Raw genomic sequence first — 18,737 nt, 5'->3', positions numbered from 1 at the left:
TCGGTGGGGAGTGGGGTCTAGTGGTTAAAGCGTGGGGGGGTGGGGGCTGGGGAGCCTGGACGCCTGCGTTCTCTTCCTGGCTCTGGGAGGAGAGTGGGGTCTAGCAGTTAAAGCGTGGGGGGTGGGCTGGGAGCTCGGATGCCTGGGTTCTCTGGGAGGGGAGTGGGGTCTAGTGGTTAAAGCGCAGGGGGGGCTGGGAGCCCGGACGCCTGGGTTCTCTTCCTGGCTCTGGGAGGAGAGTGGGGTCTAGCAGTTAAAGCGTGGGGGGTGGGCTGGGAGCTCGGATGCCTGGGTTCTCTGGGAGGGGAGTGGGGTCTAGTGGTTAAAGTGCGGGGGGAGAGAAAGGGCTTGGGACCCTGGACTCCTGGGTTCTCTCCCTGATCTGGGAGGGGAGTGGGGTCTAGCGGTCAAAGCGCGGGGGGCAGGGGGCTGGGAGCCCGGACGCCTGGGTTCTCTGGGAGGGGAGTGGGAGCCAGGACTCACGGGCAGGTGGGATTGCGAGGGCCCTGCCTGCCCCCTCGAGGCCCTGGGCAGTACTGCAGCAGGCGCAGAGGCTGGGAATTGTGGGGGTCAGGGGGCAGGACTTGGGGTGATTCCTCGGGAATCAGGACACCGCAGCAAGCGCCCAGAGAGGGGGCTGCTCTCCTGGCTGATTCCATGGGGCGATGTGGCACTGGGGCTTTGGGGGCACGGCTGGGCTGGCCCAGCCCCAGCGCCGTCAGGATTTAGCCAGGCCCCACGCTGTGCAGGATCAGGGCTGTAGCACGGGGGCTGGTGCAGGATGTGCAGGGGCAGCGCTGGGCACTGAACCCAGGAGTCCTGCATCCCAGCCCAGCCCGTGGGGGGGAAGTCGTCAAACCCTGTCCCCGCCCTCCCCCTGGACCAGGGTGAGGGGCAGCAGCAGCAACCTGTGTGCGAACCAGCCTCTGAACACCATGTGCAAAGTTGAGGGGGCCATAATCCCTCCCTCAGCCCACGTCCCCGGACTCCTGGGTTCCAGACCCAGCGCTGGGAGGAGCTGGGGGCCAACAGGTAAAGAAGGGGAGAATGGGACAGCTGGGTCACTGTCTGAATAGTCCCCATGCCCCACCCCAGAGGTGGCTGCAGCTTAGTGTCCAGTTGGGGTGCCTGGATAAACAGCTCTCAAGTCCCACCCCAGAGATAGGTGCATCTCAGGGGTGAGGTGGGGGATCCCTGGATAAACAGCACTCAAGTCCTACCCCAGAGGTTGCTGCATCTCAGTGCCCGGTTTGGGGGGGAGGATGTCCCTGGATAAACAGCTCTCAAGTCCCACCCCAGAGGTGGCTGCAGCTCAGTGCCCGGTGAGGGAGGGGCCCTGTAAGCATTTGGGGGCTCAGCTGCATGCACGGCTGGCCGTGGAAATGCCACGTTAGTGACGGCGTTCATGGGGGACAAGCACCCCCTGCTGGCTCAGAACAGTTCTTTGGTTTTTTTAACCTTTTTTTTTAACAAACACCACATGGAATTTAAATAGGGGTGGGGGTCCTTGACCCCCATCAATAAATACACATGCTCCCCTCCCCCACAATTCCCTTCGCAACCCTGCTCCTCGGGGGCAGCAGCATCTCCCACAGCAGAGCCTTTGGAGCCGTTGGTGGATGCCGTGGGATCTCAGCCTGCTGAGGGTGGGGAATGGGGTCGGCAACAGGGTGGGGGATGGTGGTGCAGGCCCACAGTAAAGAGGTTGGTCCATCCAAGAGGGCCCCCCACAGGTAGGTCTGGTGCCCCACGCCGGCTGTGGGGCAGGTGTACATTCATGGGAGGTGCCCTGGACTCTTGGGGGTCAATGGGACACGTCGGCATCCAGGCTGTCAGAGTGCAGTGCCCTCCCGCAGAGCGGCACCGTGCTGTCCTTGCTCTGCCCTTCCATGTCTATGTCCAGCAGCGTCTGGCGGGCACGGGGGGGGTCCGGCTGCTCCCCTCTGCCTCTGCCCAGCTCCCCCTGAGTCTCGCACCTGCTGCCCGGGGACGAGCGGTGAGTCCTTCCGAAGGAGACGAGTTTCCAGGGGTCGATGCGGGAGCGGGCGGGTGAGGGCCGGGGCCGGGGCGCGAACTCCAGGGTCTTGGGGCGCTCCACAGCCGGGTCTGTCTCGGGGGGCCTGCGCCACGATGGGGGCGGGAAGAGTGTGGGGGGGTCAAGGGTCTCCTGGGAGCCTGTGGGGAGGGGGGAGCAAACCAGCTTAGATGGCCTGGGTGACTGCAGCCCATAACCCCCCCCAGGATCCCCCACAAAGCTCCCCTGAACTATGGCCCCCCCCACCTCACAGCCCCAATTTGTCACACAGCTGCCACACACACACCCCCGCACCACTCCCCAGACACCCCCCAGGCCCTCTATGGGGAGCGGGGAGCCCCGACTCCTGGGGTCGAGCCCTGGCTCCGGCAGGGGGAGTGGGGCCCAGGGGGTTGGGGGGGAGCATGAGAAATGAGGGCCCAGGGACCCCAGAACAGCCCCAGGACCTGGGAGGTGGGGTCTCTGACAGGCTGGTGAGGTGGGGTGGGCTGTGCTGCGGGGATTGGGTGTAATAGATGCAGGAATGGGGGGCAGGAAGGGGCTGAGGGGTGAGGAGGGGGGCCAAGTGGGCGGGGGGGCCGTGGGGGAGGAGGGGGGGTCGGGTGGGCCCAGGGAGGGGTGAGTAGAGGGGCCAAGTGGGCTGGGGGGCCGTGGGGGAAGAGGGTGGGTTGGCTGGGTTGGAGGGGTCAGGGAAGGGGGTGAGGAGAGGGTTGGATAGGGCCGAGGTGGACTGCAGGGCAGGAGGGTGGGTGGGTGGCTTGGAGGGGTCAGGGAGGGGCTGGGGGGGCCGTGGGGGCCACAGGGGAGGAGGGGGGTTGGGTGGGCGCAGGCAGGGGTTGGGGGGTGAGGAGGGGGCCATGTGGGCTGGGGGCAGGACCACACCAGTGTTATCCTGTGCCGGGGGGGGGTCGGCGTGGTCCCCCCACTCACCTGCCCCGGGTGCCCCCTGCTGGCCAGGTGTGGGTGGGCGCAGGGCCCCGTCCGAGGGCGTTCGCCGGTGCCCGTGGGTCAGCGCCCGGGCGGCCGTAACGTGGGTGGGTGTCAGCGACTGGCGCGGGTCCCTCTTGAAGCTCTCGGCCCGGAGGTCTAGCAGTGGGTTGTGGGCAGAGGGGGCACCGAGGGCTGGTGCCGGGGGGCTGGGGGCCGGAGGCCCGGGGGGCAGCTCCTCCTCCGAGGGCAGCAAGGACTTGGTGGAGTTGCAGTCGGAGAGGGAGGAGAGCGACAGCAGTGTGACGGAGCTGGGGGGCCCCTGGTGCCCCCAGGCGCGGTCCCCCCGCGGGCACAACCCCCCCATCGGCCCCCGGCCCAGCTCCAGGAGGTCGCTGCCCAGCGCCACCGCGGCCAGGACGGAGGCGCAGCCCAGGAGAGCTACGGCGCTGCGCTTGTGGGGCCCGGCCAGCCGCAGGCCCTCGGTGCTGGGGGGCAGCTCAGCCGGGGACTGGGGGGCGCTGCCCTCCGCCTCCGCGTGCTCCTCTGGGGAGAGACAGACGGACAGGGGTCAGGTTGGGGAGCACAGCGACCCCCAGCCCTTGCCCAAGGGCCCCTCCCGCCTGGCCTTGCCCCCCACCACTTCGGGGCTCCTCCCACCAGGCCGCGACCCCCACCCCTCCCTGCTTCCAGGGTGCTGGGCTTGGGGGGTGGCTAACACGGACTCTCGCCCCACTGCTGGAGACACCAAGCCCCCCCTCCGCTACTCTGCCAGGACCTGCCCCCCCCACCCCAGGGCCTGGCCCCCCCATAGGCATGGGCAGCACGTACCCATCTCTGTCAGGCTGGCGAAACCCCCTGTCATGGGGGCGCGTTTCGGGGACTTGCCGAGGTTAGGGGCGCTGGACGACCGCTGCTTGCTGCCCTCACCCAGAGCCTTCAACCTGTGCCGGGGAGATGGTGAGACCCCCCCCCACCAGTGCCCCTCACTCCCGACCCGCAGCCCCCTGCTCCCCCCGCCAGCGCTGCCGATGCCCCTCACTCCCAACCTGCAGCCCCCACCCTGACCTCCCCTCAGCTCTGCCGGTGCCCCTCACTCTCGACCCGCAGCCCCTGCTAGCCCAGCCCTGCCGGTGCCCCTCACTCGCGACCCGCAGCCCCTGCTAGCCCAGCCCTGCCGGTGCCCCTCACTCCCGACCCGCAGCCCCTGCTAGCCCAGCCCTGCCGGTGCCCCTCACTCCCGACCCGCAGCCCCTGCTAGCCCAGCCCTGCCGGTGCCCCTCACTCCCGACCCGCAGGCCCTGCCAGCCCAGCCCTGCCGGTGCCCCTCACTCCCAACCCGCAGCCCCCACCCTGACCTCCCCTCAGCTCTGCCGGTGCCCCTCACTCCCGACCCGCAGCCCCTGCTAGCCCAGCCCAGTGCCTGTGGACATGCAGTTACCCGAATTGGGCCCAGAACCCCCACCCCCGGTCCCCCAGCCTGGCGCCCCTGGCCCCGTACCGCTCCTCCCCGCCGAGCCGCTCCTTCTGCAGTGTGGAGCTGGGCCCCCACGTGCGCCCTTTCTTCTGGTTCCCCACCAGCTCCTCCTTCATCAGCCCCGCGCTGCGGCCCCACGTCTGGCTGCCGTCCACGGGCGTCACTGCAACAAGGGGGTTAGCGGGACCCCCTGCGTCCTGGCCCAGCCTCCCACATTGCAGGCCAGCGGGACGGGACAATTCTGGGCTCAGTGCCCCTTCCGGTAGGAGCTACGGATGGGGGAGGGAGATGGACGGGGGGGCATCTCCCCAGCGGGGCGACATTGGCTCATAATGTGCCAGTTCTGGTCCTGGATCCGGGACAGGAGCCACAACCACTTCCCCCCAGAGCCTGCCTCTGGGGCAGCCCCACAGGGGGCCTGGCCTGGCCTGAGACTGGGCAGCAGAGACCCAGCAAGGGAAGGAGGAATCATGGCAGAGCTGGGGGGCAAATTCACACAGGCGGCCTAGAGGGGTGCTGGGGGGCTCTGGGAGCTGAGAGGACTATAGGTTACTCACAGCAGATGCCCCGCAGGCAGAAGCTGGGCAGGTGATGGGGGGCTATGGGAGGCTATGGGGGTGATGGGGGGCTCCAAGGGCTGTGGGGGGCTATAGGGTACTCACAGCGGATGGCCCGCAGGCGAGGGATGATGATGGGGCTCACGGGGGGGCTGGTGCCGTTGGCTCCTGGGCCTTTCCGCTTGTCCAAGGTGGGCGACGCCTGCACCGTGATCTTGTGTTGGAAGCCTGGGGGGAGAGAGGCCGGATCAGCCCCGGAGCCCAGCCCCCCGGAGCTCAGCCCCTCAGAGCCCCCTCAAGGCAGCCGCGGGTGCCCTGCACTGCCGCAGATCTCCCCAACCTGGCAGCCTGACGCAGCTGCTATGATGCAGTGGGGGCAGGGTGGGTGTTATGGGGCATATGGGGGGATATGGGGCATAAGGGGGAGATATGGGGCGTATGGGGGAGTTGTGGAGCATACGGGGAGTTGTGGGGCATACAGGGAGATATGGGGGGTACTGGGGAGATATGGGACGTACGGGGGAGTTGTGGGGCATACGGGGGGATATGGGGCATGGGGGGAGATATGGGGCATACGGGGGGCTATGGGGCGTACGGGGGATATGGGGCATAAGGGGGAGTTATGAGGTGTACGGGGGAGATATGGGGCGTACGGGGGGATATGGGATGTACTGGGGAGATATGGGGCATACGGGGGAGTTATGGGGTGTACGGGGGAGATGGGGCATAAGGGGGAGTTGTGGGGTGTACAGGAGAGTTATGAGGCGTACGGGGGAGTTATGGTGTGTACAGGAGATATGGGGTGTACGGGGGAGATATGGGGCATACTGCGGAGTTATGGTGTGTACGGGGATATGGGGTGTTTGGGGGGATATGGGGCATATGGGGGAGATGGGGTGTACGGGGGAGTTATGGGGCACACGGGGGAGTTATGGGGTATACGGGGGAGATATGGGGCATACGGGGGAGTTATGGTGTGTACGGAGATATGGGGTATATGGGGGGATATGGGGCATACGGGCGAGTTTTGGGTCATACGGGGGGATATAGGGCATACGGGGGGGTCGGTGGCAGTACAGGGAGTTGCTGAGATAACCAGGCCTATGAATGGACCCAACAAAAGCGCCGCTGTAGGAGAGCCGGCAAAGGTGGGCAAAGGCTCCCGCTGCTCCGTTCTGTGAAACGGTCGAACAAAGCGGTGAGGAGGCGCCAGCCCGGGAGTGACGGATTCCGCCCAAGGCCGGGCGAAGCCTGTGCCGGGCACCCGCGGCGCAGAAAACAAGGGACCAAACGAGTGTGTCAGGAATTGGGTCTAACCGGTGGACAAACAGAGGAGGCTGGATTGTTCCACCGGTCGCTGGTTTGGGGCCCAGGACAGAGGGCTGGGGCAGAACCCAAGAGCTTTTGCTCTCGGGGCGGCTGTAGTGGGAGCATTGTGGCTGCAACACCAGCCCCCTGCTCCTCCCACCGAGCCCCCCTGGGACTCAGGGGAGATCCCAAAGAGAGTGGGGAGATGAGGGCCTGGCCTGAGCAGGATCTGTGCAGGAGGGGACCTGACCACGCCAGCCAGGCGGCGTCCCTATGCAAGGTTGTGACGAAGTGGGACTGTTCTTAATGTTTCCTCTGAATACTGTGTGGGGGCCTCAGTTTCCCCTCTGCATCTCTTAAGTCTCCAGTGTGCATAAATGGCCGACACTCTGTCTCCTGGCAACTAATGGCCTGGACCCTTCCCCCTGCAAGGGAATAGCTAAAGGAGAACAAAGAGCTCAGGTGACCTCCTGGCCCTGGAAAGAGACAAAGCCCAGAGAGGAGGGGCTGGAGGGGGTTTCAGTCTGGAGCTGGCTGGGGACAAGGAGTGAAATGCAGACGTGGGGGTCAGGCTCACTGCCCCCTCCCCGAATGGACCCGGCTGAGGGGTCCGGTTCGCTGTATCTACAAGCTCTGTTTTAGACCCTGTTCCTGTCATCGAATAAACCTCTGTGTTACTGGCTGGCTGAGAGTCACGTCTGACTGCAAAGTGGGGGGGCAGGACCCTGTGGCCCCCCCCAGGACCCCACTGAGGCGGGCTCGCTGTGGGAAGCGCACGGAGGGGCAGAGGATGCTGAATGCTCCAAGGAGAGACCCAGGAGGTTAAGCCGTGTGAGCTTCTTGCCCTGAACAAGTCTGCTCCAAGGGAGAGGAGGCTCCCCAAAGTCCTGCCTGGCTTGGTGGGGAGCAGCCCCAGAGCATCGCTTGGGGACTCTGTGACATGGGTCCAGAGCAACACTGGTATGGCCAACCCGCCTGCCCAGAGCATCCCCAGTGGCTGAGCTGCCCCAGATCCTGAGCCCCATCTCTCCCCCCCCCCCCGCGTCAGGCTGGTGACCGTCAGTGCCGGGGGCGTAGCTGGGCTAGTCCCCGGATGTTAGAGACGAGTGGGGAGGAGACGTCAGGAGCAGAGCTCTGCCAAGCTGGCCAGCTTGTGTCTCTCACCAACAGGAGCTGGTCCCCCCCCCCCCAATCTCTCTTGCCCCTGGTTTGGAACCAAACGAGAGAACTAACCCCCCAGCAAGAAACATGCAATGTGATGGGGCGCTGGCCCCACCCTGGCCTTTAAGGGGTTAATAGCGCCCTAGGGAGCTTGTGCAGGAGGTAGCCAATTAGAAAGGGGCTGAGAGGAACAGCCAATCAGGGCCCAGCAGGTCCATATAAAAAGAGCTGCAGGCCTGAGTAGGGTCAGTTACTCTTTGGTGCTGCAGGAGGGAGGCCGGGCAGGGGCAGGGGCAGGGGCAGGGGCAGGGGCAGGGGCAGGGGCAGGGGCAGGGGCAGGGGCAGGGGCTAGGGCTAGGGCTAGGGCTAGGGCTAGGGCTAGGGCTAGGGCTAGCCGGGACCGGGGGAGCTGGGCGAGCTCCTGCCTGGCTGCTGGGATTTGCAGGCTGAGAAAGGGCGAAGAGGGTGCTGGGGCCATGGGGAAGTGGCTGGTGTCACAGAGTGTCAGGGTCTCAGGGCCCTGCACCCCTCTTCCTGGGACTCTCAGTGACTCTCAGCCAGCCAGTAAGCACAGTCCCAAGCAGGGCTTGTAGGTACAACCAGGACCCCTCAATCGAGTCCTTCTGGGGGTTCAGGGAGCTTAGACCCCAGCTTGGGATTCCCTGCGTTGCACCCCCCAGCCCAAACTGAAACTAAAAAGTTCCTCTAGCTGCTTTCTCCCCCCTCCCCCCAGCTCCTCCTCCCTTTTCAGTCTCCTGGGCAGAAGGTGTCACCTCTCCCCACTCCTGGCACTTGCCCCTGGAAAGTGGGGTGTGGCTCACGGCAGGGCTGGGGGGCTGTGACAGAGGATGCCGAGGTCCTTGGGGTGATGTGGGCCAGGAGCAGATGTGACAGTGGGTGGGGCACCATTGGGTGACAATGTGCCAACCTGTGGAGCTAATTCCATGGCAGTGCAGGGTACCTGAGGGCAGGCTGATGTGGTTATGGGGTGCAGGGGGATGTGGGGCACAGGGGAGTGGCAGGTGTTGAAGGCAGGGGGGGTGTAGGGGGTACCTGAGGGCAGGCTGATGTGGTTATGGGGTGCAGGGGGATGTAGGGCACAGGGGTGGCAGGAGGTGTTGAAGGCGGGGGGGTGCAGGGGGGTACCTGAGGGCAGGCTGATGTGGTTATGGGGTGCAGGGGGATGTGGGGCACGGGGGGTGGCAGGTGTTGAAGGCAGGGGGGGTGCAGGGGGGTACCTGAGGGTAGGCTGATGTGGTTATGGGGTGCAGGGGGATGTGGGGCACCGGGGTGGCAGGTGTTGAAGGCGGGGGGGTGCAGGGGGTACCTGAGGGCAGGCTGATGTGGTTATGGGGTGCAGGGGGATGTGGGGCACGGGGGTGGCTGGAGGTGTTGAGGGCGGAGGGGCTGCAGGGGGTTACCTGAGGGCAGGCTGATGCGGATGTGGGGCACGGGGGGGGGGGGCTGGCGGGGGGCCTGCAGGGGGGTGCCTGACGGCAGGTGATGTGGTTATGTGGCACAGGGGAGCCAGCGGGGGGCCTGCAGGGGGGTACCTGAGGGCAGGTGATGCAGTTGTGTGCCACAGGAGGGCTGCCGGGGGGCCTGCAGGGGGGTACCTGAGGGCAGGCTGACGCGGTTGTGGGGTGCAGAGGGATCAGGGGGGCAGCAGGGGGGTACCTGAGGGCAGGCTGATGCGGTTGTGGGGTGCAGGGGGATCAGGGGGGCTGGCAGGGGGGCAGCAGGGAGTACCTGAAGGCAGGTGATGCGGTTGTGGGGCACAGGGGGGCTGCAGGGGGGTACCTGAGGGCAGACTGATGCGGTTGTGGGGAGCAGGGGGTTCAGGGGGGCCGGCGGGGGGCCTGCAGGGGGGTACCTGAGGGCAGGTGATGCAGTTGTGGGGCACAGGGGGGCCGGCGGGGGGCCTGCAGGGGGGTACCTGAGGGCAGGTGATGCAGTTGTGTGGCACAGGGGGGCCGGCGGGGGGCCTGCAGGGGGGTACCTGAGGGCAGGTGATGCAGTTGTGGGGCGCATGGGGGCCGGCAGGGGGCCTGCAGGGGGGTACCTGAGGGCAGGCTGATGCGGTTCCCGTCACGCAGCTTAAGGCGGCTGCGTTTGAAGTGGCCCTTGCGCCCCTTGACCCGGGGCCGCTCCTGGCCCATGAGCAGGTGCAGCTCGCGCTGGACGATGTCTATCTCGCGGGCGGCCAGCTCCTGCTCGCGCCGCCGCAGCTGCTCCTCCTGCGTCTTCTGCTCCTGCGCCGCCCGCAGCAGCTCCTCCTCCCGGCTCCGCAGCTCCTGGGGCACAGGGGGCACAGCGTGGGGCGCGGGCCTGCACCCGGACAGGGGGCTGGGGGGCTGTGCCATGCATGGGCAGTACAGAAAGTCCCAGGAGGGATCGGGGGCTGTGGGAGGCCAAGGGGGGCCTGTGCCAGGCATGGATGCTATGGAGGGATCAGGGGCCGGGGGACCTGTGGGAGCGTCGGGGGGGCCCCGAAGGGGGGGCTGCAATGGGGGGGTGTCCCACTCACCTTCTCCTTGGCACGCAGCTCACAGAACATCTGCTGGATCTCCAGCTTCCAGTCGTCCTGCAGCGAGTGGAAGGCGTCCAGGGCCATGGAGAACATGGCCGAGTGCTCGATGGCCACCAGCCGCCCCAGGATGCTCCCGAAGGGCGGCCGGGCGTGGGGGTCGGGGTCCCAGCACTCTGTGGGGGGAGAGAGAGTCAGCCAGGCCCAGGGGCACCCCTGGAGCCCTCACCTCCTGGGGAGAGCTCCCCCAGGCACACCCCATCCCCCCGGGCACTCACCTGCCAGCAGGCGGGCGAAGGGCTCGGGGCAGGTGGAGGGAATGGGCAGCGTCAGCTTGTTCATGGCCACGCCATAGGCCACGGCCAGTGCGTCGATCTCCCGGTACGGCACCTCCCCGGTCAGCAGCTCCCACAGCAGCACCCCGAAACTGCAGCACAGGGACAGGCTGGGCTGGGGGGGAGGGCTGAGCATGGAGCCGGGGGTCAGGGTGACCCGCCATCCCGTGACACCCCCCCAGGTCCCCAGCCCCTTGGGATCCAGCCCCCTCCCCTGGGTGCCCCTCGCTCTGCCCGGCCCCGGCACCTCCAGACGTCGCTGCTCTTGGAGAAGCGCGAGAGCCGGACGACCTCGGGGGCCATCCAGGCGTAGGTGCCGGCCGCACTCATCTTGGTCGTCTTGTGCCACTCACGCGCCAGCCCGAAGTCCGTGATCTTCAGCGTGCGGCCGCCCAGCTCCCCGGCCTCCATCTTCTCCAGGATCAGGACTGGGGGCAAGTAAGTGAGGGGCGTGAGGGGGTACCCAAGGGGAGGGGCCCAGGGTACCCCCCAGGCTGCCCTGTCCCTTGACCATTCCTCCCTTTGCCTGGTCAGGGGCTGGAGGGGGTCTCAGCCCCCCCCCCAGCAGCACCCCTGCTGGGACCCAGGCCACAAGATGGGGGGGTGCACCAGGGCTCATGCGTCTCCATGGCAACCATGCAGCCCCTGCTCAGGCCTGGGGCTGGAGGGGGGAGTCAGTGTCCATGGGCTGTGGGGGGCAGAGAACTGGGGCTCAGTGCTGGGGCGCAGCCACCTCCTCTGCCCCATGAACCTGAGCTAGAGGGAGGGACTGACTGCTATGGGGCAGGGGGCGCCGGCTCCCATCCGGCCCCAGGGCGGGGACTGGCTGGCTCGGGGGGGGTGGGAATGGGGCAGGGGCCTGGCCCCTCAGCGGACACAGGTTCCGATCCCACCCCAGGGCGGGGACTGGCTGGCTCGGGGGGGGTGGGAATGGGGCAGGGGCCTGTCCGGCCCCAGGGCGGGGACTGGCTGGCTCGGGGGGGGGGGTGGGAATGGGGCAGGGGCCTGTCCGGCCCCAGGGCGGGGACTGGCTGGCTCGGGGGGGGTGGGAATGGGGCAGGGGCCTGTCCGGCCCTAGGGCGGGGACTGGCTGGCTCGTGGGGGTGGGAATGGGGCAGGGGCCTGTCCGGCCCCAGGGCGGGGACTGGCTGGCTCGTGGGGGTGGGAATGGGGCAGGGGCCTGTCCTGCCCCAGGGCGGGGACTGGCTAGCTCGGGGGGGGGGGGAATGGGGCAGGGGCCTGTCCGGCCCCAGGGCGGGGACTGGCTGGCAGCAGGGAATGGGCAGGGGCCTGGCCCCTCAGCGGACACAGGTTCCGATCCCACCCCAGGGCGGGGACTGGCTGGCTCGGGGGGTGGGGAATGGGGCACAGGGCCTGTGCCCTCTAGGATGCCAGTCCCATCCTGGAACACCTGTTTTCCTGCCAACAGCTGTTCAACGTGTGAAGTGAGCTTGGCAGGTCTCAGTGTTTCCCAGTGGCGTGGCCCCCAATTGCACCCCAGGGGCACCCACATGCCTGGGGGAGTCAATCCTCGGGGGGGTGTGGAGGGGTGCCAGTCAGGCCCTTTGTCCTGGCACTGCCCCCCTGCTCCCCCCGGCCCCGGCACTCACTGTTGATGGATTTCAGGTCGCGGTGTATGATGGGCACCACAGCCTCATTGTGCAGGTAGTTCATGCCGCGGGCGATCTGCACGGCCCAGTTCACCAGCACGTGGGGTGGCACCTTCCTGCCAGCCAGTGCTCGGTTGAGGGCACCGCCCCGGGCGTACTCCATCACCAGGCACAAGTTGGGGGGCTGGAGGCACACGGCCTTCAGGGCGATGATGTTGGGATGGTGCAGCATGCAGAACAGCCGGGCCTCCTGCCGGACGCTCTCAGCCGTGGTGCTGATGTCCTCGTCGGGGTCCTGGCGTGCTGCCTTCACCGCCACCTCCTCCCCCCGCCACACGCCCTTGTAGACCTTCCCGAAGCCCCCCACCCCGATGATCTCGTCCAGCAGCAGCTCCTGGAAGGAGATCTCCAGCGGCAGAGGGGAGGGACCACCCGGGGGGCCGCTGGCCACGTAGTCACAGGGGAAGACGCCCACCCTGTCCTCGATTTTCCCCGTCCACCAGCCCTCATCTCCCGACACGGTGGAGTCCTGGGAGAGAACCTCCACCAGGTCGCCGCGCCGCAGCGTCAGCTCCTCTTCTGCCGCCGCCTCGTAGTCGAAGACAGCCGTCCAGAAGGGGTTGGCTTTGTGGTTCCACCCCTGGCTGCTGTCCTCCGGCCCATCCCCGGCCTCCTCGCTGGGCAGCGCCTTGGGCCCAGCTTCCATCCTGGGCCCTCCGCCGTGCCGGCCGGCCTAGGTGGCTGCGTGCTGCTGGGACATGCTTCCGTGCTCTGAGCGGGGACAGCCGCCCACCTTCGCTGGCCCAGGGACTGGCCCCCGGTGCCTGCTCCCACCACGGCAGCAACATCCAGAGCTCTCAACGCGTCGCCTCTCGGCTGCAGCCCAGCAGGCGTGGGCCGCAGGTGGGTGGCTGGCGCTGAGGACTAACCCCTGCAGCACAAGGCACAGCTGAGAGCAGGGGCCTTCCCCGGCCAGCAAGTCCGAGCCCCCAGGAGCCTGGCTGGGGTCCCCCTGCACCTCTCAATTGCGTTGCTTCCCTTTGAAGCAAGGGGCCCACACGTCCAGCCTTTGCATCTCCGGGCGCCGGCTCTGCCCGGCTGTGGCGCTGAGCGTCGGCCGTGGATTCGCTCAGAGGAAAGGAGGCTTTATGCTTTCTTTGAGGACAGATAAATAGCCAAGGAGCCACCCCGCGTGGACGGGGATCGAGGGCCTGGGGCCCGGAGCCACGGCTCTACCACAGCTGCCCTGGCTACACCAGGGACCAGATTGGAGCCTTGTCTGTCCCTGGCTTGGGTCCGGCTCTGTGAGGCTAAAGGTGCCCACCAGCCCACGGGCGCGTGCGATGGTGCCCCGGGGTGCAGGGCACGAGGGCTCCAGCCTGCCAGGTGGCAGGACGGGACCTGGTGCCAGCTGGGACACGTCCACTTCCTGCCACCCAGCAGCTGGCAGAGCGTTTGCCTCACCTGTTCCTGGCGGGCACCGGTGCGCCCGCGCCCTGCCCCGGCCCCAGCCCCGGCCCCGGCCCCCGGGGGCTCTGCAGGGAATCCAGCCCCGCGGCACCCCGCGGCTGGCAGGCGGAGGGGGCTCCCCACGCAGAGCTCAGCTCGCCTCGGTCGTTCCCGCAGCCTCAGCGCCGCCGGGAGCCGCCACCTCCGGGCCCGCCCCGGGCATCTTCCTCTGCCGCACCGGGGGCGGCGGGGGTCCCCCCCCCAGCTGGTTCTGCAGCGGCCGCAGCCGCCTCCCCCCTGGGCTTGCAGCAGTCGCTCGCCCCGCCGCAGACGGGGTGCGGGGGGGTCCTGGCCGCGGGGCGCAGCCCCCCCCCTCAGTGCATCTCCCGCGCCTCCCCCCGCGCCCCTCCCCGGCTCCTCTAATGGTGCCCGGGCTCCGCCGGGGCTGTCAGCTGGTCTCGGGGTGTCCAGGGACCCGGCGAGCCGCCCCGGTGCAGGCTGGGACTTGTAGTTCTCCGGGCCAGGCTCCCTGCCTCTGGCAGGGGGTGATGTGGGGGGAGCCCAGGCCCGGCGGTGCCCGCTGCCGCCTCCTGGCCCCAGCCGGCGGGCAGAGAAGCTGGGCCAGGTGGGGCAAAGTGCCCTGCTCTGGGCCGGGAGGGCCCCCGGCGTGCGCCCCAATGCCGCGGGGACGGCCAAGCTCCCAGCCCGTCGCCCCTTGGCGGTGGCCCAGCCCGCGGAGCAGCCCCCACGCCACAGCGGTGCAGCTGAGGCCAGGGCCTTCCCCGCAGCCGCCAGCGTCGAAGCCTTTTTCCCTGGCGCCGAGTGCCGGTCAGCACGAGGGCAGCAAGGCCCCTGCCAGGCCCCGGCGGCGGGAGGCCGAGATCACGAGAGTCGGGATAAAAGCGAGCGAGCGAGCTGGCAAGGGTGTGACTGGAGGGCAATCCCACAGACCGGTCTGCGCCCAGCTGGCCTCCCCTGGCCCCAGCCGGCTTCCTCAGACGTCGGCCACTAAGCGACGTCATGCGTGTATCTGGGCTGTGGAGGTTCGCTCGGCTCAGCAACAGCCCTGCAAATGAACAACCAGTAAACAGCAGTCCCGGCCCACCCCAGAGGTGGCTGCATCTTGATGCTGGGCAAGTGATCCCTGTTTAAACAGCTGCTTCACGCCAACTCAGAGGCAGCTGCAGTTCAGCCCTAGGTAAGTGCTGTCTGTGCCCTGTCGCTGAGCAGCTGCCACGTTCCACCCCAGAGGTGGCTGCATTGTAGTGGCTGAGAAAAGTGCTGTATTGTTTAATCATGAAAGTTGTTACTACTTATGGGCATGACGGTAGCATCCAGAGGTCCCGACTGAGCGAGGGGTGCCCCCATTGGGCTGGTTGGTGCACAGGGTGAGAGATGGTCCCTGCCCTGAACAGCTCAGCGCGTCGGTATCCCGTGTGCTAGAGAAACACGAGTCCACGGCAGATTTTCTGGCATCTTAGCAGCAACGAGGCAGAGCAACGTGCTGATTACAGGATTATTGTTCTCAGCAGGTGGAGGTTACCACAGCCACAAGCGCACAGACCACACGGGCATCCCATGTCCTGCTGTCCTGGCCCCCAATCTGTTCCCAGCCCACGTGCAACAGAGCCGAGGAGAGCACTTTACACCGGTGCCTTCTGGTCCTGTCTCCCTAGCCCCCCAGCGGTACCCCCGGCTCTCCCGCGGCGCTCTGGGAAATGTAGTCCCAGGGAGATGAACACAGCAACTTGCCTGGGCCAGAGCCAGCCCTGCCTAGAGATGCAGATGATGATGTTGGGGGGTGGGGAGAGGCCTGGGGCTTCTCTGGAGGAAGCAGGCACTGGGCACGCCCGCGGGAGGGGCAGATCGCTGAGCCCAGCCGGTGTGGGAGACTGGCAGGGCACTGGGCTGGAACCCAGGAGATCTGGGGGCTGGTCCCAGCAAAGCGTTGGGGTGGGAGACTGGAGCGGGGCATCAGTAGCAGAACCAGGGATGGAACCCAGGCGTCCTGAGCCCCAGGCCTCCCCTTGTTCCACCTGGCAGGTCTTTGGGGCAGGCCCTGGGCCCCCTGGCACATCCCAGCTGGGGCCAACGCAACCCAGGGTGTCTCAGGGGGAGCCCCCTCCGCCAGGGCTGCCCCCTGGGGCTGGTGGCACCCGAGACAGGTCACTGCAGGGGCACTGAGTGCACGGCAGGCAAGTGTGACTGTGGAGCTGTCCCTCACTCCCACCCAACTCTCCCCCCGCAGTTTCCCTGTCAGCCACCGCCCATGGCAAACCAGCCCGACGGGTCCAGCAGCTGGCTGGGTCCCAGCACCCAGCAATGGGGCTGAGGCTGTGCCCAGCTGTGGCACTGTGAGCGCAGAAGCTATGGGGAACCCGAGGGCAGCAACTGGGGGTGTCTGGGGCTGGAGGGACAGACAGAGGGGAGCCCAGACACACACAATATGGGGGGCGAGAGAAGGAATCAGCTTCCTGCCCCTGGGCTCCAGCTGTACCCTGGGGGGAATGGGGGGATGGCCATGCTGAGCCATGCGGGGGCTGCCAATGGGACCTTGCGGGGTGGGGGTGGGGGAACCCATGCTGAGTTGGAGCCCTGGGCCAGCCACAGCCACAGGCACCCATCAGCCCAGAGCAGCGATCCAACCTCAATATTCAAAGAAGGGTCCAGGGAGAAAACTCGTCTATCTACCCATCCTTCCCCAGAGTCCAGCCCTCGTCACCCAGCGCCAGTGTCCATCCATCCCCAGAGTCCAGCCCCCATCACCCAGCGCCAGTGTCCATCCATCCCCAGAGTCCAGCCCCCGTCACCCAGCGCCAGTGTCCATCCATCCCCAGAGTCCAGCCCCCGTCACCCAGCGCCAGTGTCCATCCATCCCCAGAGTCCAGCCCCCGTCACCCAGCGCCAGTGTCCATCCATCCCCAGAGTCCAGCCCCCGTCACCCAGCGCCAGTGTCCATCCATCCCCAGAGTCCAGCCCCCCTCACCCAGCGCCAATATCCATCCTTCCCCAGTGTCCAGCCGCCATCAGCCAGCGCCAGTGTCCGTCCATCCCCATCTCCAGCCGCCCTCACCCAGCGCCAGTGTCCATCCTTCCCCAGAGTCCAGCCCCCGTCACCCAGCGCCAGTGTCCATCCATCCCCAGAGTCCAGCCCCCGTCACCCAGCGCCAGTGTCCATCCATCCCCAGAGCCTGGACAGCTCCAGCCATGGGCTCTACCTGTGTCTCTGGGCACTGCCAGCCTCACGGCCGGGGTACCCGCACCCAGAAGAGAAGGGTGCTGTGATGCCCCGGCGGCCCCTGGCCCCCGTTCCTGGCTGTGGGAGGCAGTGGATCTACTCAGGCTGGGCACTGCACGTATCTAACACGAGAGTCAAACAGCAGCAGCGTCTCCTGGGGCCGTGACTGGGGTCAGCTTTATTACAGCCTGGGCTCCGAACGCAGGGGAGGGGTAGCTGGAGCTGGCCCTCCGGGCAGGGATTGAGGCCACCTTGTGCCATCTGTGGTGCTGGGGGAGCAGCGCGGGGCTGACGCTGAAGAGAGAGCCGGGAGCTCACCAGAAGAGCTCTGCTGTGGCTCAGAGCCGTGCCCTTCTGCTCCTCATCCCACCCCCAAGTGCAGCTTGGGCTGCTGGCCCCGGCCGTCCTGCTGTGCCGTCCTCCAGGCCAGGCCCATGGCCCCGTACCGGGCCTCCCCCCACGGCTGCAGCACGTGCACGTTGTTCTGGTAGCTCAGGGGGATGACGCTGCAGAAGCCGGGCGGCTTCTGGGGGGCCCGATGCAGGATCTGGTAGAGGATCCGCTGGCCCAGGGTGGCCTCGCTCTGCTCCTGCGCCTCCCGCCTGGCCTGGGCCACGCCTGGGAGGGACTTGCTGCTGCGCTGGTCGGCCGCCCCCAGCTGCTGGATCAAGGCGCGGCTCAGGGGCCGCCGGAGGCCGTAGAACTTGGTGAGCTGGTGGAACTGCTCCCACCAGGCCGGGGAGAAGGGCCCGTGGCGCTGCTGGAGGGTGACCAGCACCTGGTAGAGCGCCAGGAACTTGTCCTCGCCCGGCAGTCGACGCGCTCCCACCTCGGCCCAGCCGGCGCCGGCAGTCGGCAGCCGATCCGGCAGGTACAAGTCAACCTTCTCCCGCTGGCTGTCCACGGGCACCACCCCCGCCTGCTCCCTGCGCCCGCCGGCCCTGGGCTCACGCTGCTGGAGCCTTCGCGGCTGGGCCCGGGCTCTGCCCCGCCACAAAGCCAGAGGTTGCGTCTTCCGCGGGGCCGCCTTGTCCTCCCTGGGTGCGGCTAGCTCTAGGCTGGACTGCCCCGGCCGGGCCACCTGCTCCCACCACGCCCACTCCTGCCCCATCCTCTCGGCGCTGGCCTGCAGCCGGGCCTGGGCAGACACCAGCAGCTGCTTGGCCAGGCTGGGCTCGGGGCCGGGCTGGCCCTGGAGCAGCTCCGTGGATATGGTGGCCTCAGGCAGCTGCTGCCTGGGGCTGGCCAGGAGGGCGCAAAGCGACACTGCCCTGCCCAGGCCGGCGTCCTCCTCTCCCAGCACCTGGGCCGCCATGGCCAGCGTGGACTCCAGCGCCACCCTGTGCTCCACGGAGGAGCACCGCCCGAGGGCTTGGAGCTGGCCCAGCAGCTCGTCGGTGTCGGTGCTCTCCAGCCGGGCCGGGTCGGCCAGGATCTCGAGCAGCGGCTGGATTCTCTGCCAGACCTGCCCCTCGACCCCCCCAGCAACCGCCCCCGGGCTGCCCCGGGCCAGCGCTTCTGGCCATGCCGCAGGGGCCTTGGACGCCCGGCCACTCAGCACTTGCTCTGCCCCCTCGGCCAGGCCGCCCTCGGTCAGGCCCCCTTCATCTGGGACCCCCTCGGCCAGGCCTCCCTTGGCCAGGCCCCTTTCTGCCCTTTTGGCCCAGGCCTCCTGGGCCAGGCACGTGCCCAGCTTGGCCACCAGCTCCTCGGCAACCGTGTCTCTCTCGTGCAGGCCCCGGCCGACGGTGCTGCTGGACTTGCCGAGGCTCCAGGAGCTGCTGCGCTGGCCCAGGGCCAGGCGGGTGGACGCCACCAGCTCCTCCAGGGCGCTGCGGTCGTCGGCCGAGGGGGCGACACGCAGGTTGAGCAGCCTGCAGAGGTCGTCCCGCCAGCGGGCGCTGTCGGCACTGTACCGGTGACTGGGGTCAATGAGGAAGGGGTCGGAGGATTCGGGGCGCATGGCCTGGGCCGAGGGCTGGCTGGGCTGCCAGGACAGGGGCTCGTCCGGCTGCCTTGTCTTCAGCATCTGCCTCTTCAGCGTCTCCTGGTAGCGCTTGGTGCGTGGGTCCTGGCACGGGCCCAGGGGAGGCTGCCCCACCTTGGGCAGCGT

At 67.8% G+C, this 18,737-nt stretch overlaps 1 protein-coding gene across 1 annotated transcript; it reads right to left on the bottom strand.

Moving 5' to 3' along the window:
- Positions 1 to 1,371: 1,371 nt before the first annotated feature.
- Positions 1,372 to 13,439, bottom strand: MAP3K10 (mitogen-activated protein kinase kinase kinase 10). The gene is made up of 10 exons (XM_050928420.1): positions 11,938 to 13,439; positions 10,575 to 10,755; positions 10,271 to 10,419; positions 9,993 to 10,168; positions 9,528 to 9,759; positions 5,102 to 5,224; positions 4,464 to 4,602; positions 3,794 to 3,906; positions 2,966 to 3,508; positions 1,372 to 2,175 (listed from the first exon to the last, which is right to left on the bottom strand). The coding sequence occupies exons 1-10, from the start codon at positions 12,641 to 12,643 to the stop codon at positions 1,805 to 1,807; spliced, it is 2,733 nt and encodes a 910-aa protein (XP_050784377.1). The 5' UTR covers positions 12,644 to 13,439; the 3' UTR covers positions 1,372 to 1,804.
- Between the last annotated feature and the right edge of the window lie 5,298 nt (positions 13,440 to 18,737).

Source organism: Gopherus flavomarginatus, chromosome 18 (assembly GCF_025201925.1).
Source record: "Gopherus flavomarginatus isolate rGopFla2 chromosome 18, rGopFla2.mat.asm, whole genome shotgun sequence".
NCBI classification, from domain to species: domain Eukaryota; kingdom Metazoa; phylum Chordata; order Testudines; family Testudinidae; genus Gopherus; species Gopherus flavomarginatus.
Note: the sequence above shows the minus strand (reverse complement) of the source record. Positions and strands in the feature narration are given on the sequence as shown.

What these genes read in the sequence shown, in the direction of transcription:
- MAP3K10 (XM_050928420.1), bottom strand. Translation starts at nt 12,643, where the DNA reads ATGGAAGCTGGGCCCAAGGCGCTGCCCAGCGAGGAGGCCGGGGATGGG. An exon ending in CGGCTCGGCGGGGAGGAGCG is followed by an intron (nt 3,907 to 4,463) that starts GTACGGGGCCAG and finishes TCCCCGGCACAG; the next exon opens with GTTGAAGGCTCTGGGTGAGG. An exon ending in GCAGGGGGCACCCGGGGCAG is followed by an intron (nt 2,176 to 2,965) that starts GTGAGTGGGGGG and finishes CCCTCCCCACAG; the next exon opens with GCTCCCAGGAGACCCTTGAC.